General features: G+C 35.3%; 1 protein-coding gene and 1 long non-coding RNA gene across 5 annotated transcripts; one reads left to right on the forward strand and one right to left on the reverse strand.

The window, feature by feature from the left end:
• The first annotated feature begins 1,140 nt into the window (after window positions 1-1,140).
• Window positions 1,141-4,500, forward strand: LOC125646387 (uncharacterized). The gene is made up of 2 exons (XR_007359701.2): window positions 1,141-1,324; window positions 4,159-4,500. It is a non-coding gene; the product is annotated as an uncharacterized LOC125646387 (long non-coding RNA).
• Window positions 4,501-16,113: 11,613 nt separating this feature from the next.
• Window positions 16,114-27,525, reverse strand: LOC125646947 (MRN complex-interacting protein-like). Of its 4 annotated transcripts, none has more exons than XM_048873610.2 (5): window positions 27,449-27,525; window positions 24,388-24,541; window positions 19,841-20,005; window positions 19,325-19,494; window positions 16,114-18,089 (listed from the first exon to the last, which is right to left on the reverse strand). In XM_048873610.2, the coding sequence occupies exons 2-5, from the start codon at window positions 24,508-24,510 to the stop codon at window positions 17,360-17,362; spliced, it is 1,188 nt and encodes a 395-aa protein (XP_048729567.2). In that variant the 5' UTR covers window positions 24,511-24,541; window positions 27,449-27,525; the 3' UTR covers window positions 16,114-17,359. The 4 variants fall into 4 exon arrangements, with proteins under 4 accessions (XP_048729567.2, XP_055997512.1, XP_048729569.2 ...); XM_056141537.1 differs by lacking the exon at window positions 27,449-27,525 and adding an exon at window positions 25,557-26,145 and having other exon boundaries at window positions 19,325-19,491; XM_048873612.2 differs by lacking the exon at window positions 27,449-27,525 and adding an exon at window positions 25,702-26,144.
• Between the last annotated feature and the right edge of the window lie 157 nt (window positions 27,526-27,682).

Consider the following 27,682-nt stretch of genomic DNA (forward strand, 5'->3'; position numbering starts at 1 on the left):
TCTTCTCCTATGTAGCTTATCGATGTCCCGTGGGTATCCGGGTTAGAATAGGTCCTTAGTATCCCTTGCTTGTCGTAAGAGGCGACTAAATGGGGCGATCCTCCGAATGAAACCGCAGGTGTGGCACGATAAAGATCCCTCCCTACTCAAAGGCCGAAAGTGCCGAGCATAAGCCTAAATTTTGCAACCCTTCACTGGCAATGGTGACGTCTCCATATGAGTGAAAAATCCTCGAGAGGGACCTTAAACAATATACAATCAATCAATCATAATGTCTTTGTTCCTGCCCATTCTTTCTCCTCCATGCCATGCAGTATATTAAGGGGAGGTTTCATTTGTAGCACATCCAATTTGGGGATACGTTTTTTTCATGAAAACAATTTCTAGTATCAAAACAAAGAATTCCATATTTTAGAATTCATTATACAAGATTACACTGAAAACAAGTTATGATCAATAAATATGTTAAAATTCCTCATTTTGGGAGATAACAATTGATTTGAACACCAAAAAAAATCACAGATCTCTGGAAACATTTGGTTTCATTAATATACATTTAATACCTTAAACTAATGATGTTATGATTTCCACAACAATGGTTGAAAATAACGAAATGCTTATGATATGAAATTGAAACTGAATGCAACAGAAATCCCTTTGCCAAAATTGTAAATTTCATGATCCCAGGGTAGATGCAGATTAAAAATCGTTATTTTTTTCTTCAAATTTTGGAATTTTTAACCATGGCAAGTGGCAACCAGGACCCATAGCAACAACCAAAAAAAAAAAGACAACAGGAACCATAGTAAACAGTCATTGGTATATTTGGGGCATTCTTTATATGTTGACCGCAAAGATACATTGTGTATACAATTTGTATCATTCCAGCTTGTTACAAAGATGCATCAAAGAGTCAAAGGTCAAGGTTAGGGACAATGAACAAGGTATCGGTATATGTTGCGAGGGGATGCCTCTCAAGGTCATGCCCTTTGTTTCACAATTAACTAGAGATAGTAAAACTAAGTCTAGTTGGGTTTTGTTCATCACCGATTTCTTGTTGGTGGCCGACGATTGAGTCATCGGAACGGATGTTTTTGAAGGACGTAGTTTAGCGGAATGGTTAAGACTGATAATTTAGATATGACTACCGGGTTCATTTTCTTTTGACTAAGTCGAGAACAGTCAGCGCTCGGACAGAGGCCAACGACTGCTTATCTCGTGTTATCTGGATCGTTCTGACGACATTGAAACATTATCTTGTTCTATATAAGTCCTAGTAAAGACACCACGATAAAATTGCCGAAAGTAGCGGTTAGAATACCAGGTATTTCTTACTTTAAATCTGCAGGGATTAAATTCTAAGTTTTAAAAAGTGACCGATTTAAAAAAAAAAAATACAGTGTATAAACAATGGTTTGTGTTTAACGTTGGTACACAATGGCGGATCCAGAAATTTCTGACCGGGGTGAGTGGCAAGGGGGGGGGGGGGGGGGGTAAGCGCCCTATATCTACGCACTGAGTTGTGACGAAATTAGACGTATACATTTCCATATTTCTATACAAAAATGGATAGTACTTCTTTGAATAATAGTATTGAATACTTGACGTACACGTTATTTGAAAATAGGGTGGTACTGGATCCGTCACTGATGCAAAATTGATAATCTTGTTTTTCTTTTAGAAGTTCTTTGCATATCTAAAAATTGACTATCAGATCATAGATCTAAACATATGCATAATGTTGGATTCGGAGGTCCTCCTCTGATACGTCATTAGGTACATTTCCAAGTGAACAAATCAAAAAAGTATTTCTATTCTAAAAATAATGTCACAGTTCAACAACGAAGCAGACAATGGAGTATCAAATTAACAAAAGCGTAATTAATTCAAGATATTATTTACTCAATTGCGCGCGCACAATAATAAAATGGATATGCGCAATTATTGATTTGATGCGCGCATCAATTGAAATAATGCGCACAATAATTAAATTCATGTGTATCGATATGCATGTGGAATTATTGTTTGCAAATTTTGATTTGGAGTTCGGTATAAATGATTTGATGATCTCTTTAATTATTCACAGCAATTTTGTATTAAGGAATTAATGGGCGCATCAATTCTTCTAAAGAGTGCAGCAATTTGAATTGAAATACATGTATCATTAATCCAATTGTGGATATGTTGAATTGAATATATCTCTTATCAAATAATTGCTCGCTGTAAAAGAATTATTGCGCTCATCTTTAAATCAATTGAGGGGGGGGGGGATAATTCAATTATTGCTCACATTACTTCAAATAAAAAAGCCTATAATACTTCTCATTACCAGCACATTAGAGTTATCGCGCTTTGATGACTCTTGTGCGTCATTGGTAAGAAAATGCACAAGTCTCGCGAACAAGTGCGAGATTACTGGGACATAAACGAAACGTTCATAGCACCCCCCCCCCCCTTTTTTAAGTTAAAGTACATGGTGTACTTTTAAATAAAATATCCATTGGTCAAACTGCATTTTAAAAATATTCTAACACTAGTTTATCAAGGATGTTACATGTTTTTTTTAAACTCTACTACACCTTTTATAAAAATTCCAAACAACGATGTTCTCTGTCCTAAGTCAATCAATATTTTGTAATTTTCAAAATAGCTTACATGCAGTTTAGAAACGCATTTGTTGTGTTAATTAGTGTTATAAACGTCTAAAAAAAATTTGCAGTTTGGCAAATATATAACTTATTCTAAACAAGAGGTACTGTGAGCAATACTCACTAAGAATACCCGCCGCTCACCCCAATCTCCCAAAGGGTGTTGGTAATAGGTAAAACTTCAGTATTATGATCCAAAAGGTATCTAGGAACACAGCATCTCCATGCGATGAAAAAAGCCATTAAAGAATTTAAATGGAAACCATATTGCTACTTCGATGTCCAGTGCGCGTGACCGTTGACCTTTTGACCCCAAAATCGATTGGGTACATCTTCATCCCATGGGTAGTCCATATGTATGATATGGTGACTGTAGGTGGAAAGGATAACGCTTTAGAGCCCGGAAACCATATTGCTACTTCAATGTCCAGTGCGCTTGACCTTTGACCTTTTGACCCCAAAATCGATAGGGAACATTTTCATCCCATGGGTAGTCCATGGCATATATATGATATGGTGACGATAGGTGGAAAGGATAATGCTTTAGAGCCCGGAAACCATTGCGTCTACAGACGGACGGACGGACAGACAGACGGACAACCCGATTCCAGTATATAACCCCCCCCCCCCCCCCCACAACTTGTTGCGGGGGGTATAAATATTTGAAAATGAGAGAGAGAAAGAGAGAGAGGGGGGTACATTAACGATTACAAAGTCCATGCCATATGAACCTGTCCAAATTGTATGGTAAAATAGAATGTCTTCATAATCTGACAGAATAATTTTAATAATATATGAATCCCATTAATTACAAGAAAAGTTATTGTGTCGGATGTGCATATTGGTTTTTCCCTTCACAGTTCTTCTTGCGACTGATGCTTTATATCGGTCAGATTTGGCAGATTTAGTACCTGCACTCCTTTACATAGTTTAATAAGTTCGTCTGTTTTCTTGCAAGAATAATCAATTCCTTTTGCCTTTAGAATTTTAATCAGTGTCGTGGTTTGCAGTCGGTTATAATATGTATTCGATACCATAATTTATATTACGTATGCCTAAAGTAATGTTTACGTATGATGTCCCAGTAGCACGACTTTACGCGCCTTTAATTTGAAGAGTTCCACTAATGGAAATGATAAGTATTGGTATTAATTTGATTGATGCATGCATTAATTGAATTGTTGCTCTCTTCAACTTAATTATAGTGCGCATCAATTCACTTGTTGAATACTATCGACAATTCAATTAATGCGCGCAATAACTTAGATTTGAAGATAGCATTAATTATTTGAAGAGATCTTTAATGGAATATCGTTGCGCGCATCGAATGAATTGATAATATCTTCAAATGATTAAAGATATTTTCAATTATTCGAGTTTATGTTAATTTGGCGCTCCATAGCAGGCGAATATCACTTTTAGATCACCTTTCTTGGCCATGTGAAACAAAGTTATATTAATTAAATAACAGTTGTGTATAAGTTAAAAACAATGTTTCTAAACGTTTTAGGCTAACGATGTCTGTAAAAGTTTTTCTTGGAGTCCTGATGATGTCACTGGCTGTGGAGGTGATCCTAAGTTGCAGGTCAAGCTACCAACACAGTCACTACAAAGAGTGCTACTGCGCATGCGACGACAATCTTTTCAATCCATGTATTAACAACTGCACGCAGACATACGCTGCAGACGACCACATCCACCTCAACCACTGCAACATCCGGTGCCACGACCACCTGGCACATTGCCTCCATGTGTGCAACCACCCAGACCTTGTTGTTGGCTGATCATTCAGATCTGATTGTAATTGAATCTAGCTGCAATTGTATAAATATATAGCGGTGGGAAACAGTTATTTTTTATTTATCTTTTTTCGGAGCTTCTATTACTATGATGTGTTAATCCTATCAATCGACGTATCCGTGGTGTCCTTATTAAAGTGTTTCTCATCGAGTATTCAAACATCATTTCAATGGGGGCGCTAAATTAATGTAAACTCAAATAAATGAAGATTTCTTAAATTAGTTGAAGATATCATCAGTACATTTGATGCATGCATCAAGTCAATTTAAAATCTCTTAAAATGATTAAGGGTATCTTTAAATATGAATTACTAGCATTGTGCGCATGACTTGAATTGTTGCCATCATTAATTATTCTGCGGAATTGATGCGCGCTATAATTCAGTTGAAGAGAGTAATACCTCTATACAAAATATCCACAATTGAATTAATGTTCTCTTTGATTGAACTGTTGCCCATCTTTAAACAAAATTGATGCTGGCATTAATTTCCTACATAAAATAGTCTTCAACCCTGAATTATCCCGCGCATTACTTGAATTAATGATACCATTGATTGATTGAATATTGTTTAACGTCCCTCTCGAAAATATTTCACTCATGTGGAGACGTCACCACTGCCGGTGAAGAGCTACAAAATTTAGGCCTATGCTCGACGTTTATGGCCTTTGAGCAGGAAGGGATCTTTAGCGTGCCACACTTGCTGTGACACGGGACCTCGGTTTTTCGGTCTCATCCGAACGAAGGACTGCCCCATTTAGTCGCCTTCTAAGACAAGCAAGGGGTACTGAGGACCCATTTTAACCCGGATCCCCACGTGATTGATACTATTGATTCTTAATTCTTCTTAACTGATGCGCACTATTAATGGCAATGCCTTAGTATAGCGGCCCTTCACTTTGCACAGGAAGAAGAAGTAGTAAATAATCAAAGATATTTTCAAATGAATAAAAGAGATCAAGTCATTTTACCGAGCTCTAATTTTTAAATTTTGCGAGCAATAATTCCACCACATTGATGCGCGCATCCATTCAATATGATGAGAGCAATAACTAATTTGATGCGTGCATCATGCAGTTCAATTATTGCCCTCAATAATCCAGTTGATATGTGCATCGATTGAATTATTACGCTCAAGAACTGAATGAACGATTTGTTCAAATAATTAACGATATCTTCAATCATTATAATATGGCGCGTCATACATTTCTGGAATATATCCCTCAGATATAAATGTTTCTATGACATACAAAAGTTGCCTTAAAGTTTCCAGTTTTGTACTTAAATCCAAAATTCATTGAATTTGCCAATGTATTACCAAAATGAAAAACAGGTATAAATTTAAAGTTGAATATTGGAAGAAGAAAAAGTTTTGATCGTGTGATCTATTTGATCGTGTGGTCTATTTGATCGTGTGATCTATTTGATCGTGCGATCAAATATCTATTTGATCGTGTGGTCTATTTGATCGTGTTATCTATTTGATCGTGGGATCTATTTGCGCCTAAGGTTTAATTGAATCGACGTTAAAGATCTTTTCACACAAAAATTAAAACGTTTCTGAAAATTTCTCCGCTCTAGGAAATAAATGTAGTTTACTTTATCTTATTATGAAATTCAAAAATCACGAAGAGACTATTGGAGATGAATAGAGAATTCTGAAACGTATAAAGGATGAAAAAAATTGAACTTCTAAATTTACCTAAAATCAGATCAAGGTATTCAATGTACATGTATAACGACCATATTTGATATCTAGTAAATGGATTGCTGTAATCAGGATATAATTTTGAAGGGTTCATCAAATAAAAATAATCTACCATGGGAATATTCCAAATTTTGTTTACCGCTTGATTTATCTCACCTAGAATTTAACATTGAAGTCTATGGGGAGAGAATGATTTATCAAAATATTTTAAAAGAAATTTTATTTTCAAACAAATCTCTTGGTAGAAAGTTATCTATACACTTTCTCTTTATGAAAATATGAAATAAAATTAACCATTTACCACACATTTTTAGGTCACCTGAGTAAACTCAGGTGACCTATTGCAGTTTGTTGTCGTCCGTCGTCGTGCGTAAACAATTGCACATTTTTAACTCCTTGATAACTATTATTCCAATTCTTTTCAAATTTCGTATGAAGCATCTTTTGGACAATGGGATCATAAATTGTAAATTTCAGGACTCCTGTACCCCTGGGGCCTTAGAGGCGGGGCAATAACTGCCAAAATTGACCAATTTTAAAAAATCTTCTCTACAACCGCATATGTGTAAAAAAAAAAAAAAAAAAAAAAAAAAAAAAAAAATTTCACGATCCCCGGTGTAGGAGTTCTGACCCCAGGGCGGGACCAAACTTGGTATATAGTGTTTATGTGTAAACCACTTAAATAACATCTTCTTTAGTTCTATTGATACTAAATTGAAACTAAATAGATATTTAGAAAAAGCAGATAGTACTTTACCAAAATTGTAAATTTAATGATCCCAGGAGTATTGATTTTGATATCAGGGTAAGGCCAAAATGGTCAGTTATTAAATGTGTGAATATAGCATTTTTAACTTCTTGATAAGTACTATTGCAATTCCTATCAAATTTGTTTGGAAGCATCTTTGGGACAAGGGAGACATAAATTGTTTTCAGAACTCGTGCACCCCTGGGGCCTCAGAGATAGGGCAAAAACTGCCAAAAATTGACCAATTTTTAAAGATCTTCTGTCTGAGTATATTGGGATTGGATATGATCAATTGTTTTGATATGATCATAGATGCAAAACAAGGTGTCTAGCTTGTCATTTCAGGATAATAGTATTCCGGTGGTGTACGAAGGTAAATTCGAATCCTTCAGAGTGGTGGCTAAAGAAACAGTCAGCATACCACCTCGGAGTGAATTAATTGTACCAGGGAACGTATGCACCTTGAATGAGAGACAATTACAACCCAAAGGCATTGTAGAGTCTAAAGAAAGAGACCATACAAACAGACCATTGACCGCCAGAACATTTGTCCAACCCTCAAATGATATTGTACCAGTAAGGTTGTTGAATGTGGACCCTGAACCAAAGGTGGTGTATAAGAACACCGGGATTGGAAAATTCCAAGGAACAGATGAGGTAAACTCGGATGACTCCTGTTATCTAGCAGAGCGACCTGATATCGAACAATTGTATCAAGACTCCAACAAAGAGGCAAGCGAGGGAAGTGAAATCTTTTCTATGGAAGTACGCATCTTTGTTTGCCAAGAGTAACAATGATCTTGGGAAAATCAATGAGAGGTGAAGATAACGAACAGTGACCAATCTCATAACTCCTATAATGTGAAACTTATACGGTACCAATTTTGATGCACCAGATGCGCATTTCGACAAATAATGTCTCTTCAGTGATGCTCAACCGAAATGTTTGAAATCCAAAATAACAATGAAGTTTTAGAGCTATTTTAGGGAAAAACAGTGTGCTAAAAAAGTGGAGTCAAATTCGTCTAAGGATAAGAGCTATGCGTGAGGAAGATAATCCTTAATTTTGAAATGAATTTCTAAATTTTATAACAGCAATTAAATATACATCCGTATTTTCAAGCTAGTAACGAAGTACTTAGCTACTGGGCTGTAGAGACCCTCGGGGACTAACAGTCCACAAACAGAGGCCTCACCTATTGTGTTGGTGAAAAAAAAGATAATTCATAGCGGTTGTTTGCACAGTTAAAGGCGCATATCCTTTGCCCAGGATTAATGAATCCTTGGAAGAATTATCTGGATACAGCTGGTTCTCTACCTTGTTTTCTGGATATTGACAGGTGGAACTTGACCTTGCAGACAAACTTAATACAGCTTTTGCCACACGAAGAGGTATGTTTCAGTTCCGAGTAATGTCCTTTGGACTTTGTTGTACATCCGCCACATTCGGAATATTAATGGAAACAGTATTGGCTGGATTACAATGGGATGTATATGGAGCGCCAAATTAACATAAACTCAAATAATTGAAGATATCTTCAATTATTTGAAGATATCATCAATTCAATTATTGCTCTCTTTAATTGAATTAATGCGCGCATTAAATCATTTATTGCTCTCATCAAATGAATTAATGCGCGCTTCAATTCAATTATTGCTCTCATCAATTGAGTTAATGCGCGCATCAATTGAATTAATGAGAGCAATAATTGATTTAATGCGCGCATTAATTCAATTATTGCTCTCTTCAATTCAATTGATGCGCGCATTAATTCAATTAATGAGAGCAATAATACATTTGATGCGCGCATTAATTCAATTATTGCTCTCTTCAATTCATTTGATGAGAGCATCAATTTAGTAGAAATAGTGCTCGCAATAATTGATTTAGAGCTCGGTATAAATAATTTGATGATCTCTTTAATTCAATTGAAGATATCTTTAAATCATTTACAATGCCTTTGTATAAGGAATTAATGCGCGCATCAATTCTTTTAAAGAGAGCAACAATTCAATTAAAGAGATCATTAATTCAATTGTGGATATGTTGAATTGAAGATATCTTTAATTATATAGTTACTCTCTCTAAAAGAATTATTGCTCTCTTCAAATGAATTAAAGATATCATTAATTCAATTGAAGAGAGCAATAATTGAATTAATGCGCGCATTAAATCAAATATTGCTCTCATCAAATGAATTAATGCGCGCATCAATTCAATTATTGCTCTCATCAATTGATTTAATGCGCGCATTATATCAATTATTGCTCTCTTCAATTGAATTGTAGCGCTCATCAATTCAATTGTTGATATCATCAATTCATTTGAAGAGATCATTAATTCAACTAAAGCGCGCATCAATTCAGCTGAAGAATTAATGCTATCATCAATTCAAGTAATGCGCGCAATGATTCAGAATTGAAGATATCATTAATTATTTGAAGAGATCTTTAATTCAATTGTTGCGCGCATCAAATGAATTGATGATATCTTCAAATAATTGAAGATATCTTCAATTATTTGAGTTTATGTTAATTTGGCGCTCCATAGTATGGATGTATACCTGGATGATATCATCATAATGGGAAAACATTTGATGAAATGATGGTTAATTTAAGACGAGTGTTTGACAAACTTCAGTCAGCTGGGTTGCGATTAAAGGTCAAGAAATGTAATTTGTTCCAGCGATCTGTAAAGTTCTTGGGCCACGTTATTTCTGAGAAAGGATTGATTGTCACGGACATCGTTCATATAAAAGACAAAGTATAAATGATGTCACGTTTGATTCGCCTTTACCTTACGTCACCAGACAACTACGCCCACATCATATTCTCACAAAACTTTACTCTGTTCCATTGAGAATTTTAATACATTATTTCAAGAAGCCTTAGCTAGTCTATACTTGGATTTTCAACACCTGAATATCGACTGAACTGTATGATTATAGATGTTGCCAATCACAGGCTCTTTTGGCCACCACGGGTCATTGATGATATTCCTTCAAAATCATGTTGCCAGTTTCGTAAACAAAGGAATAGATGCCGTCAACATAAGCAACATTCTTAGTCATAAAAGAGTTCAGTCGTTCCAAGTTCAAATCTACACCCAGTATTTCCTACAGATATACTTCTACTATTGCATCCAAACTTCGTAATTATAGACAAGCTTTGCAGTGCCTAGATATAGACCATCTTGTACTTAATCCACCAACATGTTCTTGTTCTTCATCTTCTTTCAACTATAGTCCAGCTGGACATGTCATTACTGGTGATGTTGATATAGTTGAAAATGAGGACCTCAAACCACTTATTCTAAAAGGTCCTAAATACAGAGAACCTCAGTCTTTGAATTGGCGAGAGAACCTCATCTCTATTATGAATTCTGTCGAGGATTCTGCCAGACGATGGCTTAAATATGAAAAAGAACTTGATACATTGTCAGAGTGGATTAAAAGTATAAGAGGAATATTAAAACCCCGTATTAGAATATTACAACAAACATACGTACCATCTATCCTTCTGTGTTTAGTAAACCAGAAGTGATACAAGAATTAGATAGGTTACATGAGGAATATGTTTTGGTTCCAGCTGACAAAGCTAGTAACAACATTGTCTTTGTTAGTAAGACTAATCATTACAACTGTCTTTTAAACGAACGTTGCATTAATTCCACTTTTGGTAATCTTACTTATATTCCAACTGCCCTTTCAAAAGACGAAATTCTTCAAAACCATGCTTTGAACAGTATTAGACACATTTAATATCCCAGTCAATGGGTCGGGTGAATATGAGTTACCGTACCTATACTGGATTCCTAAACTACATAAAAACCCTTACAATAAGATACATTATTGGATCCAGTAAATATTCTACCAAGCTCATATCTTTGCTCTTCACGTAAATATTAACAGCTGTGAGGGAGAAACGTAAAATGTTCTGTGCGACTACATACATGTATGGCAGAAGTGGTGTAAATCAAATGTGGATCCTAACAAGAGGCCCAAGGGCCTAGAATCGCTCTTCTGATAAATTGTACAACCCCACCATTTCTATTCTTAGCCTCTTAGTATTCTAAATCTTTAGTTAAATCCTAAGAATTCAAAAAAAGTAGGTCAATGTGACCTACTTTTTGGTTTACACATTTTGAGAACCCAAGAAATATCAACTGACAAAGTTTGATGATTTTATGCCAATTAGTATCTGAATATTGAAATATAGCTGCCAAATTCCAATCGTAGGTCATGGTGACCTACTTTTTGGTCAGCGAACTCCGAACATGCAAGACCCATCAACTGACAAAGTTTGATGACTGTAGGTCAAATAGTATCTGAAATATATAAATATAGCCGTCAAATTCCAAAAGTAGGTCAAGGTGACCTACTTTTTCGTCAACACCCTTCAAACATGCAAGACCCAACAACTGACAAAGTTTGATGACTAGGTCAAATAGTATCTGAATTATATAAATATAGCCGTCCAATTCCAAAAGTAGGTCAAGGTGACCTACTTTTTGGTCGAAACCCTTCGAACATGCAAGACCCATCAACTGACAAAGTTTGATGACTGTAGGTCAAATTGTATATGAAATATATAAATATAGCCGTCAAATTCCAAAAGTAGGTCAAGGTGACCTACTTTTGGTCGACACACTCCGTTGACTCAAGATGCATCAACTGTCAAAGTTTGATGATTGTAGGGCAATTAGTGACTGAAATATATAAATATAACTGTCAAATGCCAAAAGTAGGTCATAGTGACCTACTTTTTGGTCGATACACTCCGAAGACTCAAGATGCATCAACTGACAAAGTTTGATGATTGTAGGTCAAATAGTGTCTGAAATATAGTAATTTAGCTGTCAAATACCAAAAGTAGGTCACGGTGACCTACTTTTTGGTCGACACAAACCGAAGACTGAAGACGCATCAACTGACAAAGTTTGATGATCCTAGGTTTTACAGTGCCCAAAATATGCATCTAAAATTGAAAATGTGAAATTTGAATATCTGCAAAATTCAAAAAGTAGGTCACTGTGACCTACTTTTTTATAAATATGTTTCAAGGCCTCAAGATGCATCAACTTACAAGATTTGATGATTCTAAACCTCTCGGTATTTGAAATAACAACTTAAAATATATCTATAAATGATAAGCCATAAAATTCAGAAAGTAGGTCACGGTGACCTATTTTTCAGTTGACGCATTTCAAGGTCCCATGATCCACCAACTGACAAGTTTTGATGATCATAGGCTTCAAAGTGTCCAAGATATGCATCAAAATTAATTTTAAAATAAATACCTGCAAAATTCAAAAAGTAGGTCACCGTGACCTACTTTTGAGACAACTTGACACAAGGTCCTAAGATGCATCAACTGTCAAAATTTGATGATCCTAGTCCTTATAATGACTAAAATATCTAAGATTTAAGGAATTTAAAAAATTTTTAAATTTAGGTCAACTTTGAAGTGACCTTGAGACCACGCCCTTTGCCCCAGGGTAATGCCTTGAACAATTTTTAATCTACAACATATCCTCATCCTTATGTGTAAGTTTGGTGATAATCTGCCCTGTGGTTCTTAAGAAGAAGATTTTTTAGCAACCACTACTTTTGTTTGTATTTTCCTGATTATCTCCCCTTGTTACAGGGTCACATCCCTCTATTTAGTATGTATGAAAGCCCTTGGGCCAATGATACCCTGTAACAAATTTGAAAAGAATTGGCCAAGGGGTTCTTGAGTTATAGCCCTTTTTCTAAAAAGTTTACGCACACCGCACAAATGGCCATAGCATTAGCTCTTTGAGCCTTTGGCTCAGAAGAGCTAAAAAATTCTAACGATCTTTTAGTTAAGTTGAAATCGCAAAACTTTTCTCAAATCAGCAACATCAAAACTGCTTACTCCTCCTAGGCTTCTGATCCTACCTTTGGTATATCCAGGGGTCCGTGTTTGCCCAACTCTCTATTTTGTATTGCTTATAGGAGTTAGGAGATTGATCACTGTTCGTTATCTTCACCTTTCATAGTGTGAAAAATTGGCCGCTCCCCACCAATGCAAGTGAGGTAAGATCTTTCCTTGGGTTGTGTGGGTCCTATAGGAAGTTTATAAAGGACTTTGCAAAGATCGCTTTGTGATTACACAGGTTGACTGTAAAAGGTAGGCCATTTGTCTGGGATAATGATTGCCTGGATACTTTTGGTTTATCAAAACAAAAGCTCATAATTTCTCCAGTGCATACGCCATGTTGATCGAACACCGACCTGGAGCGCAGCATCAAAATGCTGATGCCCAAAAGTAGGATACCGTGCAAACAATGTGTTTTATTTTCTTCTTAGGATTAAGAAAAATGTCTGGGCCTGTCAATACAATTAAAAAGAATGAGGATGAAACTCAATTACCAGAGAATAATTATTGTCCGAGTTATTTGAAGGACTTCAACAACTTTGCAGATATAGTATAAAATATAATAATAAATTACCCCATTTATGGCAAGAAATTATCCCATTAAGAAATTACCCCATATAGTAAGAAATTATCCCGTATATAGTAAGAAATTACCTCATATAATAGGAAATTACTCCATATATAGTAAGACTGGCTGACTGTATATTGTTTAATGTCCCTCTCAAGAATATTTCACTCATATGGGGACATCACCATTGCCGGTGAAGGGCTGCAAAATATAGACCTATGCTTGGCACTTGCGGCCTTAGAGCAGGGAGGGCTCTTTATTGTGCCACACCTGCTGCGAAGGACCGTCCCATTTAGTCTTACGACAAGCAAGGGGTACTGAGGACCTATTCTAACCTGGATCCTCACGGGATCCATATATACATGTAGTAAGAAATTACCCGATATAGTAAGAAATTACTCCACATATAGTATTAAGGAACTACCCCCATATAGTCAGTAGGAAAAAATTATCCCTTGTAGTAAGAAATTACCCCAATTAGTAAGAAAATACTCCATACAGTAAGAGATTACTTCATATATAGTAAAGATTCGCCCATATTGTAAGAAATTACTCCATATAGTGCAAGAAGTTACCCATACAGTAAGAAATTACCCCATACAGTAAGAAATTACCCATACAGTAAGAAATTACCCATTCAGTAAGAAATTACCCCTTATAGCGAGACATCACATCGGGACACAGGTTTGAGATCAATAATGGTGGTAATCAACTTCTCTATAAACATTTGAATTCCCTAGATCATTCCATCTTGTCCAAGAGGTTCAGAGTTCTAGAGAAAACAATTACCATCACACAAACATCCCAACTTTTAAGTTTTAAGAAAACGGGTACTTAAAGTTGGATTGTTTGTATGATGGTATGGTTTTTCTAGAATCCTGACCCTTATGGACAAGGTGGAGTGGTCAGGAGAATCAAAATGTTTATAGAGAAGTTGGTTACCACCATTATCTGATTGAAATCAGCCCTGATATTCTTTTATAAAGTGAACACTTAGTTTCTCCCACACAAATTAAGTCACAGAGGTTGCACTCAATAGCATAGACAACGTTAGAAGATTTACAGGTCAAATTCTTAACCGTTATGGTACAGAAACTATGTCCAGTGAGATTATTTGTAAATGAATTTCTAGTGATCAGTATATCACAAGTTTTACAATTTTTACAGAATATTTTGAGATTGAGCCCACGAGATCTGAAAAGGAATCATAAAAAAAATCTCCTAATGGAACATGGCAATCTTTAATTTGGGTATACAAATTTTTTTCTGTACCAATTAGCTGACTATTTGACGACTGTACATATGACAAATACATGTATCATACTGATATGCAAGTATCCAAATGTTATGTAGATTCAACTCATGGCTCCCGCGGCTAGGGGTGGGTCAGTCGGCACATAAAACTTTGCATAATATATAGGAAAGACAAAAAGTCCTTTTCCCAGATCCATATAGATACTAATTGTTAGAATGATATGCAAGGATACTTGTACATATATTTACTCTGTATATAATTGAAAACACGTGAAGCATAATAAAACAATTTAAATGTGTTATGTACACGTACTGATTGTATACATGTATATTTGTGCAGATACATACGAGGTTTTGTCTTAATCAGTATGAGGATGTGATTGAACACATACAGGTGAATCTCTATAACTCGAAGTTCGAGGGACCTAGACAAAACTTTGAGAAATCGAGAGTTTGAGGGATTGAAATTCGGAAATTGAAGGTCCGCCTATATGCAGTAACTGGAAATGCTTACCAACAAGATCATATCGTTTTGACATGTTTTCCTTCATATTTGTCAGGTAGTTAATTTGATATCAAAATAAAGAACCTTATTTTGCATTAATAAAAAGATTTCAAAGTTAGTGTATTTATTTGCTCTTTAATCATGCGTACAAAACCAAGTTCCGATAAAGTTTTACTATCGCTAACTAAACAGAGCACAATGTTATGTCGCTTTACACAAAGCAAAAATTCTAATGAATGAGTAAAACGAAGTTTCAAAGTAACTTTACACAAAGAACAATCTCCAGAAATTTAACAGTCAGTAGACCTCTAAATTAATGTATAAAACTTACTCTCTTGTTGTCAAGTCAAAACAAATTATAGATTTTATTCATAGCTGGATTATATATAATTCAATCTAATTAAAATTAGATGTTTGATCCGCTCGCGTTATGTATGCGAGTACGCGAGCGGATCAAACATCTAATTTTAATTAGATTGATATATAATTCTAATCATCACAACACCCCTGTGTAAGGTGTAAACTGACCAATTAGCCAATTATATACTCAAGTGTGTCACCTCCACAATGAAGCACAGGGGATGTTTCACCCATGTAAACACCCAATTACCACAGCCACACTATCCTCCACAAAATCCAGGTAAGGTCCAAGGGGGAAATTACAGTGGAACCCCGTTATTACGTTTTCCATTTTGTCACGATAAAATAACGTAATAACGGGGGCAACGTAATAAACGTTCCCAGTGAAATCCATTAAAAATATCATTTGGAAATTGTATATCGTCCGTTGGTACTCCGTGAAGGGGTGTGTGAATATATGTTTACTGTTTCTTTGTTTAAAAGACTATGATACTTTGTTTTATTTACATCTTATCTTTAATGTCCGTAATTCTTCATGTTCTTATCCCTTTTCTTTATTTCTGGTTAAGATTCATAAGGATGTTTTGATAAACGTTGCTTTTCTGCATTCGTTTGGACCGCCATTTTGTTCAACTTTAAAACAATGCGTTCATGTAAATTTCTCTCAATAACTCGTTCCGGTTCGTATTCAACATTCGTATTAAAAAAAATAACAAAACATCGTTTTTATTAAGTTCGCGAATTACACAATACACAACGCAATAAAAAAAAAATCCCATCCAAAAAACAACAAAACTATAGACACAAAACGCACACGATACCCAACACTTACACACTTTTCTCACCAACGATAAACACGGAGAACAATTTAAGCGCAATCCACATAAAAAAAAATATAATGATGCACGAAGATTTCATTTACAACGCTAAATGATGGCACTAAAATCACGTGCGCATCAGGGGATTTTAGAATATTCACAGAGGTAAATGCCGTGCACGAATCGGCCGATAACACAAGACAGTTTGGTCGGTGTATGTATGGACGAGATTTACGAACACCAAAGCTGCATGTCGAAACAACGGACAATTTTTTAATTGAACACTTCCTTTAGTCACCTATGTCCAAGAAGTTACCCAAGCGGTTTTAACATTGCTACGATAAATCTTGTCTTTCATGTTTGGTACCAAAGCTGTCCGTAAATAGAGTTTTAATAGCGAAGGTAATCACACAATGCTGAACACGCAGGTAGTTGAGAAATTATTTCTTTGATTATCAAAATATGAAAAATGAAGTAACTTTCATAGAGTACAATTTCTAAATAAACATTATTTAATTGTTTATCACTGGCTTCGATACGGGGTATTCACCTGTATTGATGTCGCAAGATCTATCGAAGCGTGATCAGTCAAGCGTCTCTAATCCCCAAACAGACCAGGAAATTTACGTGGTGACTGCCTCAGGCAGTCAAGGTGTGAATGGCTTATTATTTTGAGAATCACTATTGAATAATTAGGGGTTTATTACGTTTTCGTCGGAATTTTTACAACGTAATACCGAGTCCCGGCATCTTAGGACAACGTAATAACGAGGTCTATTTTATATAGGTTTGTTAAGAAATGGTTTTGTGCTTTGAAATTCCAACGTAATATGCGGACTAACGTATTAAAGGGGGAACGTAATAACGGGGTTCCACTGTATTACATGCTTGGGTAACGGTGGGTATACGCTACCACCACTTCACTTCTAGAGATCGATAGTAAATTTGCTTTGTTATATAGAGAAAAAAATCGGGACCATGATTTCACTTCGAGAGATCGAAGTTCAAGCCATCTCGAGTCGCCTGTATTTTCATTAATGAAAAAATAAAATTAGATATCAAAATCAGAGTCTTCAAGATCGCCAACAGAGAACAATGCTGAGTCACCAATTTTAAGAGACCCCGACTCTCCATCTTTGTTTCCACTCCTCTCCCCTCGACATAGTTTGTTCTGTAAACTTCCAAACTCAACATCCTGTGGCGGCACACCCTCCGGGATCTCCCCTCGACATAATTTGTTCTGTAAACTTCCAAACTCAACATCCTGTGGCGCCACACCCTCCGGGATCTCCCCTCGACATAGTTTGTTCTGTAAACTTACAAACTCAACATCCTGTGGCGGGATCTCCGGACACTCTTCATCTGAATTCTCTGGTTCTCTGTCTTCCTTCTCAATAAACTGGTCCCACTTTGATCCATTAGATTTTCCTTCCTGGTTGGAAAAAACCAGTTTTGTTGTCTTGGGTCTTGGCTCTGCAATATTTTCAAAATTAGTCACATTTGCTGAAGGAATTCTGTTTTGATCAACAGTATCTAACATGTGATCTCGTTTCTTGAAGGTTGCAACATTGTTTTGGATCGGGGTGATTTCAGCAACACATTTCTCTTGAGTAGAATTTTGCCAGGGTTTGTTTAACTGAGTCACAGGATAGCTTGGCTGTGATGGTTGAGGCCTGTTGTAATTTTCGTCACTGTATTGTAGATTCTTCGTGTGTGTTTTCCATGAAATTTCACTGGAATCATCAGAATCATACCGCGATCTCATCCCTTTTCTGTTGTAGCTAAAATGACAAAACATACATGTAAATGACAAATACAGACTGTAGGGCTTTTCAGCTACAGATCTGAAACTACATATAAACCAGAGATTGTTATGAAAAACAAATGTCTCCCCAGCTCCCCAGATTGGAAGTGCTCCAAATGAAACCTCCTCCCATTAATGTACATGGTATGGCGGAGCATGAGCAGGAACATAGACATTATGAACTCTGATAAGCCACATAGGAGAAGTGTTCACAAACTATTTTACACCCTCCACCCCTCAGATCCACTACAACATTATGGAAAACAATTCGATTTGCAAAATGGCATTAAAGTATTGTACAAAATTTCAAGTCCATCTTATAAGCCATATAGTAGGAGAAGCGTTCACAGGCTATTTTACATCCTCCACCCCTCTTAGATCCATTATAACTTTTACAAAAATAATTGGATCCTCCCGTCCCACAAATATGCACATCTACAAATGGCGATGAAGCATTGTACAAAGTTTCAAATCTATCTGATAACCCATATAGGAGGAGAAGTGTTCACAAGCTATTTTACATCCTACACCCCTCTTAGATCCACTATAACTTTTACGAAAATAATTGGATCCTCCTGTCCCTAAAATGTGCACATCTACAAATGGCAATGAAGCATTGTACAAAGTTTCAAGTCTATCCAATAACCCACGTAGGAGCTAGGAGAAGCGTTCACAAGATTTTGTGACAGACAGATGGATGGACAGACAAATGGACAGAAAGTACAAAAACAATGTCTCCCCCTGAAAGAAGGGAGACATAATTATCTCAATGTTATACTACAGTTTATAGAAGGGATGATGGTGATAAACAAGGCATCCACCACTCCTTCCTTCAGCCCCTTTCCTCCCTCCCAATGCCCCCTCTCTGTTTTCTTCCTACAGATTCCCGCTCTCTCGCTTCCCTCTCAGCCATGTTTCTGTTACCCTCTCTACCACTAGAAACCAGAGAAATTAAGGCATGCCCAATCCAACATCCAGAAGATATTCTTTTTGACAATTGGCTGATATACTAGTGGGTCCTTATGGAACTCAATTAGTGGAAAAGGCTATATCACACACTTCTAAATAAAGATTTTAAAATTCACGATTTTTTACGAGCTTACTAAATAATGCCTATCCAATCACTATGCCTCACTATTTTGTTGGTGTAGCTGCATCAAACTAATAGATTGTCAAGAGCAGAGCAGGACTTTGTTTTAAAATTCCCTATACCTGTTCCCATTTTCTCTTTTGCGTTTTCTGCACCCATAAAACTGGTTCCCATCAGTGGTATATTGCTCTTCCCCAGGTTGGAGGATTTCATTGATGGAATCTTCAGCGACTTCTTCTACATATTGACTCCATTTACTCCCAGAGTTATCATATGGTCTGATGATCATCTGCTACAATAAAAAAAACCCAACCAAATCTCTCTCACAGACCAAGAATCCATTGGTTTATTAACATTCTCAAAGATAAACTGAAAAATAAAGTATCGTGATGTGAAACGTCCATTTACAAAATTTTGTTTTATAGAAAATACGCTGAATAACAAGATTTTTTAAACCCTTATTTTTGCCAAGAAGCATTGCAAACTAATTTCCTCCTGTTAAAACACCATTTATTACTGTATTACTTTAAAGTAATGAGTATATTGAAATTCACACAGGCTTCGACTTTGCCCTTTTAAAATTGAAGTAAATAAAATTGAAATGAGGATGAATACATCTGTACAAAAATAAAGCTGACCTCTTCATGTTCCGTGTAACCAGACCCTAACTCGTCATCTCTTACTGCGGAGTGACTAGCGTCACAGACAGCAGTGCATGCATTAGTTATGTCCTGTTCCTGTCTTAGGGTATTTAGCCTCTGTACATGACATCTACAATCAGCTCCACTTCCTCTGCCAAAAACCTACAATTAACAAAATTGTTTCTCTTGAATGTATAAGAATACTCTCCTGTAGTTTCCTTATCTATTGCAATTTGATATCTTGCTATTATAATACAATGTTTTCACATGAAATCATAAATATAATTCCAGTGATTAATCTGGGTTTGGGGGAAAGCTATCCATTTTGTGTACTAAACAGTAAATGACTCGAGGATTTAAGGAGCCATTGCAGGTACAGGAAGTGTCCTACTGGAAGGACAGCCACTCGGTGAAACAAAGCTGACCCCTCGTCTGAAATTTATTTGAAGAGAGGGTTCCTACTAGGTTTGCTTCAGCAACAAATATTCTCCAAATCTGTTTTTCCCCCATTTTATTTCTTTGAAACAAGTGCATTGGAATTTCATTTTTAATTAGCATTTATCAATATTGGGCCTATATCAAAATTTTGTTGGTTTCGACTTTCCAACTGAACAGTAAAAAAAAATGTCCTTATTTATTTTTTCTTATTGTCCTTTTCTCTCAACATATTTCCCCCCTTAAATTTCAAAGCATGAAATGTCCAGTTTTGTAAACTAAAAAGAAAAGCAGATCAGATGTATCAAAATTTGGAGAGTGATTTGTCTGTGTAATCCAAAATACAATGTCTTTCCCCACCGAACTACTGCCATGTTGTAAAGGCAAATTGTTTAAAACTTTTTACCTATTATGTAAATACTTTGAATCGAGTTTCTTTCATAGGAAATTATTAAATTATCAATGAACATTACCAAGACTAATCCTTAAATTCAGAGAATGAACAAGTATATCCCAAATTTAATATACAACAAGCATTCTGAAAGTATTGCAGAGCATTACAACAGCCCCATGGCAAGTTGTCTGCATAATACCATGTGTGAATAATCAATGTCAAAAGTTTATGCACAAGAATAACCAGATCCCATAAAATAAAAGTCATATAAGAAAGATTCCAATTTCTTGAACTTGATCTGTAACTTTTCATGGTAAAGTATTGTACCGAAACATCTACAAGCATGACCAAAACAAGTGCAGAAAACTGAGTATTTGTCTATTTGAGCTAAATTTCAAAGTTCAAGGGCCATAACACAGCCAAAAATCAATGGACAAGAACAAAATTCAAACTTGATCTATAACTTGCCATGGTAAAGCAATGTACTAAATATCAAATGAATATCAGAAAGATTGAAGAGAAAAAATGTGGTAAACTGATTTGCCAGATGGACATACATATTTTACTGTATATCTACGAGTGTGTGTGTGATAATCATGTTTTATTGTATATCTATGAGTGTGTGATAATCATGTTTTACTGCATATCTATGAGTGTGTGATAATCATGTTTTACTGTGTATCTATGAGTGTGTGTGTGATAATCATGTTTTACTGTATATATATGAGTGTGTGATAATCATGTTTACTGTATATCTATGAGTGTGTGATAATCATGTTTTACTGTATATCTATGAGTGTGTGATAATCATGTTTTACTGTATATCTATGAGTGTGTGATAATCATGTTTTACTGTATATCTATGAGTGTGTGATAATCATGTTTTACTGTATATCTATGAGTGTGTGATAATCATGTTTTACTGTATATCTATGAGTGTGTGATAATCATGTTTTACTGTATATCTATGAGTGTGTGATAATCATGTTTTATTGTGTATCTATGAGTGTGTGATAATCATGTTTTACTGTATATCTATGAGTGTGTGTGTGATAATCATGTTTTACTGTATATCTATGAGTGTGTGATAATCATGTATTACTGTGTATCTATGAGTGTGTGATAATCATGTTTTATTGTGTATCTATGAGTGTGTGATAATAACGTTTTACTGTATATCTATGAGTGTGTGATAATCATGTTTACTGTGTATCTATGAGTGTGTGATAATCATGTTTTACTGTATATCTATGAGTGTGTGATAATCATGTTTTACTGTATATCTATGAGTGTGTGATAATCATGTTTTACTGTAAATCTATGAGTGTGTGATAATCATGTTTTACTGTAAATCTATGAGTATGTGATAATCATGTTTTACTGTGTATCTATGAGTGTGTGTGTGATAATCATGTTTTACTGTAAATTTATGAGTATGTGATAATCATGTTTTACTGTGTATCTATGAGTGTGTGATAATCATGTTTTACTGTATATCTATGAGTGTGTGATAATCATGTTTTACTGTGTATCTATGAGTGTGTGATAATCATGTTTTATTGTATATCTATGAGTGTGTGTGTGATAATCATGTTTTACTGTATATCTATGAGTGTGTGTGTGATAATCATATTTTATTGTATATCTATGAGTGTGTGATAATTATGTTTTACTGTATATCTATGAGTGTGTGATAATTATGTTTTACTGTGTATCTATGAGTGTGTGATAATCATGTTTTATTGTATATCTATGAGTGTGTGATAATCATGTTTTATTTTATATCTATGAGTGTGTGATAATCATGTTTTACTGTATATCTATGAGTGTGTGATAATCATGTTTTACTGTATATCTATGAGTGTGATAATCATGTTTTACTGTATATCTACGAGTGTGTGTGTGATAATCATGTTTTACTGTAAATCTATGAGTATGTGATAATCATGTTTTACTGTGTATCTATGAGTGTGTGATAATCATGTTTTATTGTATATCTATGAGTGTGTGTGTGATAATCATGTTTTACTGTATATCTATGAGTGTGTGTGTGATAATCATATTTTATTGTATATCTATGAGTGTGTGATAATTATGTTTTACTGTATATCTATGAGTGTGTGATAATTATGTTTTACTGTGTATCTATGAGTGTGTGATAATCATGTTTTATTGTATATCTATGAGTGTGTGATAATCATGTTTTATTATATATCTATGAGTGTGTGATAATCATGTTTTACTGTATATCTATCAGGGTTCGAAATTAACTCATGTCCGTAAGTCCGAGACTAGTAAAAAACGTGTTGGACTAGTGAACGCTCTAGAGCACTAGTCCGTACGGACTAGTGAAAATCTGGAAATCAATCTTGAATATGGTAAAGATTTTTAGCAAGATTTGTCTGAGTCTCTTAGATGTTTGAACTTATGGTCGATTAATTACCTGCATGGTTAAGTGTTTGCGTGACTATGACATCCTAAGCTTCCAAACACATGGAGTGCATTCGAGACCGCCGTTCTTCGAACGTGCACAAATTGTTAAATTCCTGCCGATTCCGAACGCCGAGTACACATCACGAGAACGTATTCTAGGTGCAAGAATTGCAAGTAGTGTGGTCTGAGAACATGCACGTTTGTGCGCACATGTTCTCGTCATTCGCGACTCTAACCATAGACATATAACGGTTATATGTCTATGCTCTAACACAGTAGTTCATAACACTATAGCTCATGACTTGGTCAATCGAGTGAATTTTATTGACTTTATTGATAAAATTTCGAACTCCTGTGGCTCTAAGATCTGAGCACCAAAACCACAGGAATGTCGATCTCGAACGCACTTATGGATGTTTATAAAAGGATTAACTCGGAGATTAATATTGTATGCTTCTGAAGATCTAGAATGCGAAATAAAATATGGTGGTCTCTTTCTTCTGTATGTGTCAGAAATTAAATTGATTGCAACTGTGATGTGTTTGGTATCATTAAATACTGTTGAATAAAATGCAGATCATTTAATATGATGTACTGGACGGACTAGTGAAATGTTTTGCGGACTAGTGAACATCAACAGTGACTAGTCCGTACGGACTAGTGCTTGAAAAAGTTAATTTCGAACCCTGTCTATGAGTGTGTGATAATCATGTTTTACTGTATATCTATGAGTGTGATAATCATGTTTTACTGTATATCTACGAGTGTGTGTGTGATAATCATGTTTTACTGTAAATCTATGAGTATGTGATAATCATGTTTTACTGTGTATCTATGAGTGTGTGATAATCATGTTTTACTGTATATCTATGAGTGTATGTGTGATAATCATGTTTAACTGTATATCTATGAGTGTGTGATAATTATGTTTACTGTATATCTATGAGTGTGTGATAATCATGTTTTACTGTAAATCTATGAGTGTGTGATAATCATGTTTTACTGTATATATATGAGTGTGTGATAATCATGTTTTACTGTATATCTATGAGTGTGTGTGTGATAATCATGTTTAACTGTATATCTATGAGTGTGTGATAATTATGTTTACTGTATATCTATGAGTGTGTGATAATCATGTTTTACTGTAAATCTATGAATGTGTGATAATCATGTTTTACTGTATATCTATGAGTGTGGGATAATCATGTTTTACTGTATATCTATGAGTGTGTTTGTGATAATTATGTTTACTGTATATCTATGAGCTGGAATGATGTACTTTTTTGATGGACTGTTTCTCTCCACACAGTTTACAGCTCCATTTGTTGCTGGATTTCTTGACTTGGTGTACTTGAAATGTTGAACAACTGTAGCACTGGAGGACATGAAATTCTTGAGGCATCTTCCACAATTATACTGCATAGATCCAGAATCTACAATTCGTATCAAGAATGTCTTTGTTATTAGAACATTGCTATGTATCCCTAACCATCCCCCCTTTTTTTAACGTTAAACACATAACCCACAGGGAGCCTCTAAAACCTAATCCAGGTCATTGATTTACATTCAATGAGACTAAAACCTAATCCAGGTCATTGATTTACATTCAATGAGACTAAAACCTAATCCAGGTCATTGATTTACATTCAATGAGACTAAAACCTAATCCAGGTCATTGATTTACATTCGATGAGACTAAAACCTAATCCAGGTCATTGATTTACATTCGATGAGACTAAAACCTAATCCAGGTCATTGATTTACATTCAATGAGACTAAAACCTAATCCAGGTCATTGATTTACATTCAATGAGACTAAAACCTAATCCAGGTCATTGATTTACATTCAATGAGACTAAAACCTAATCCAGGTCATTGATTTACATTCAATGAGACTAAATGGTTTGGACAGTGGACCTTATTTGATCCCTTAAAATGCAAAAATTCAAGTAGTCTTTCAGATATGAAATACTCAGAGCTCATATTCTATTTAAAAAAAAAAACATTCAGCAAGGCTAGCTATTTTCTTAAAGGCCGGCAATTGGGTATAAAAGCAGCCAATCGGTGAAAATGGTGGAATATATGAATTTTCTGGTCACATTCAGGTTGCAGCACTTATTTTGCAAAAATAAAGATTAAGCTGTTGTACTGAAATTTTAAAATGGGTATGCTTGTTCCCCTCATAACTGTGCATATATTGGTCATATCTATTTTAGATATAAATTCTCATGAAGTTTTTATTTTAGCCTCAAAAATCTGAAGCAGGGCTAAATTTGTATTTCAAACTAGAGATTGGCAGTTTGTGGGTGTGATTATCTTTTGTTATTGTTTACACCGGATGTTGACTCACATATTGCACGAGCATGTTTGTCTAGTTCTAGATAAGGGGGGTTGCACCAAAGGAAACATGTAATCAAATCACTGTATAATGTGGAAAAAAGTACTTACTCATACATCATTGGTAAATCCAGATTTTATTTTTTAATTATATATAATCACATTCCTTTAAAAAAATTGTTAAACTTTATAAAAATAACTCATTAGGACTGTTCAGTCTGATCGCTGTTTCAGAGTTTTGCAGGATTGCTGGTACCTTTTCTAGAATAATGTCAAGCATGATGTTTGTCTGATTAAGCAACAATCTCCTAGGCCAGTTGTGCAACTCCCATTGTCTCTCACCAATGATGACAAATGTCCAATTGATCAACCATCACTTTAAAATTACTCTCAATCTGGACTCTTATGTGTGAACATTACAATGTCAAAAGAGACAATCACAGATAGTAGGTCTCCAAATATCATAATGGACAAAGTGTTTCTTAATAATCCTTCAATGCACATGTCCTCCATTGCACAGCTACAATTTCCCCCCAAATTCTTCTCATAATTGAAAGGTACCAAGAGGAAAATCATAAGTATTATTATATCATATATACCAATATTTTGTGTATATTATCAAAAAACTACATGTTTTAAAAGACATGGATAAAACAATGATGAATTCATTTTGTAATTCCTAGGGTGAAGTTTTGTTAAAGTAAAAACCTATCCTTTCAGTGCCTCACAGATCCAGAAGAGTGGTAGAAAAATTCGGGAAAACTTTAGTTTATTTTGATAAATCATGCCAGTCTCCCTGTTCAAAATATCGTCTGCTACAGAGCACGTGTAGAGTCAAGCATCAGACTGCTGCTTATTCTGATAACACTGCTAAGCCCTGCCCTCTTGCCATATATGCTTAATTGCTGTAGGGGTGTAAATTTTTCTAGGTTACTCCCGGCCTTTAATTAAACATAGTGGTACAAGTTAGGATTTGTGAATACATAGATCTGCAAGCGAAAACAATTAGGTCTAGCAAACTAAAATTTATTTACAGTACATCTTATGTGTCAGACAAAGAGTATACATGCGTCTTTTTTTCTGTACCAATAATAGGAAGAATTGAAAACGTGTCTTAACATAGAATCGAACCCAGGACCTCAGTATTAATGTTCTCTACTCAGTGGCGGATTTTGGGGGTTGATTTTTTTCGGAACACGGTACCCACTGAGTATTCTCTTTAGAGAAGTCGAGAGGCATAGCCAGGTAGCCTTCATTGACTTCCATTCGCAAGCATTCTTGTTTTGATTTTCAACATGTTCCCTGTCCCGGGTTTACGTTAACTGGTCTTGGGAGAAGCGATGTCACAATAGGGGACCAGTTCAGTTGCGACATAAACCCAGGACAGGGAACATGTTGATTGAAAATGGATTAAAAGCCAGTAAGTGTTGATTTCCTTGTGACAGTTTTATGCATTACTGTTAAATGTTTGAAAACAACTTTTTTATTGTGTAAATCCAGGCACATCTGTGTCGAAAGGTCGTTCGAAGCAAAAACCGTCACCGACTCCGGCATTTACATTTTTTTCAGAATTAAAACAGGAATGATTGCAAAGAGAAGTCAATGAAGGCTATGCCTCTCAACTTCTCTAGAGAGAATACCCACTGAGCTGTGTATTGGATCACACTGAATTTCTATCAATGTGTATTCATAATATAGACTGGAGGGGGTAGAATTTTTCAATCCTGGCTTTATTGAGCAACTTATTGATAGAAATTCAGGTGCTTGTGATTGCCATAATAGGATATGCTGAATAATTATCAGACAGAACAGAATTTTGTTTATTTTGGTGAAGTTTACCAGTAATTTCTGTGGAAACGAGGGGGTTATTTATAATAAATAGGGGGTTATTCATAATAAATAACCCCCTCGTTTCCACAGAAATTAGTTTACCAGGTACTATCACCAATCTTAATATTAAAATGTAAAATCTGGTAGCCCTTTTGGGAGTCAATACCACATACACTATAGTCCTTCGCATGTTCGAATGAAATTTTCATGATCCATATATAAGGCTAATTCTGAATTTCCCACCAATTTTTCTAACTAATTTTTTCTAGGATTTATTCGTTTAAAGTTTTTCAAAACAAATTGCGTTTAATATCACGAATATCTTATCAATATCGATTGATTATAAAAGTTTTCATTAGGCCTATTGTGTTTTATGGGAGTAAGGATTAAATTTGTAAAGTTATAAA

This window comes from Ostrea edulis, chromosome 6 (assembly GCF_947568905.1).
Source record: "Ostrea edulis chromosome 6, xbOstEdul1.1, whole genome shotgun sequence".
Classification (NCBI taxonomy): domain Eukaryota; kingdom Metazoa; phylum Mollusca; class Bivalvia; order Ostreida; family Ostreidae; genus Ostrea; species Ostrea edulis.

What these genes read in the sequence shown, in the direction of transcription:
- LOC125646947 (XM_048873610.2), bottom strand. Translation starts at nt 24,510, where the DNA reads ATGCCTCAAGAATTTCATGTCCTCCAGTGCTACAGTTGTTCAACATTT. An exon ending in GTTACACGGAACATGAAGAG is followed by an intron (nt 19,495 to 19,840) that starts GTCAGCTTTATT and finishes TTTTTATTGTAG; the next exon opens with CAGATGATCATCAGACCATA. An exon ending in AAAAGAGAAAATGGGAACAG is followed by an intron (nt 18,090 to 19,324) that starts GTATAGGGAATT and finishes TTGTCATTTTAG; the next exon opens with CTACAACAGAAAAGGGATGA.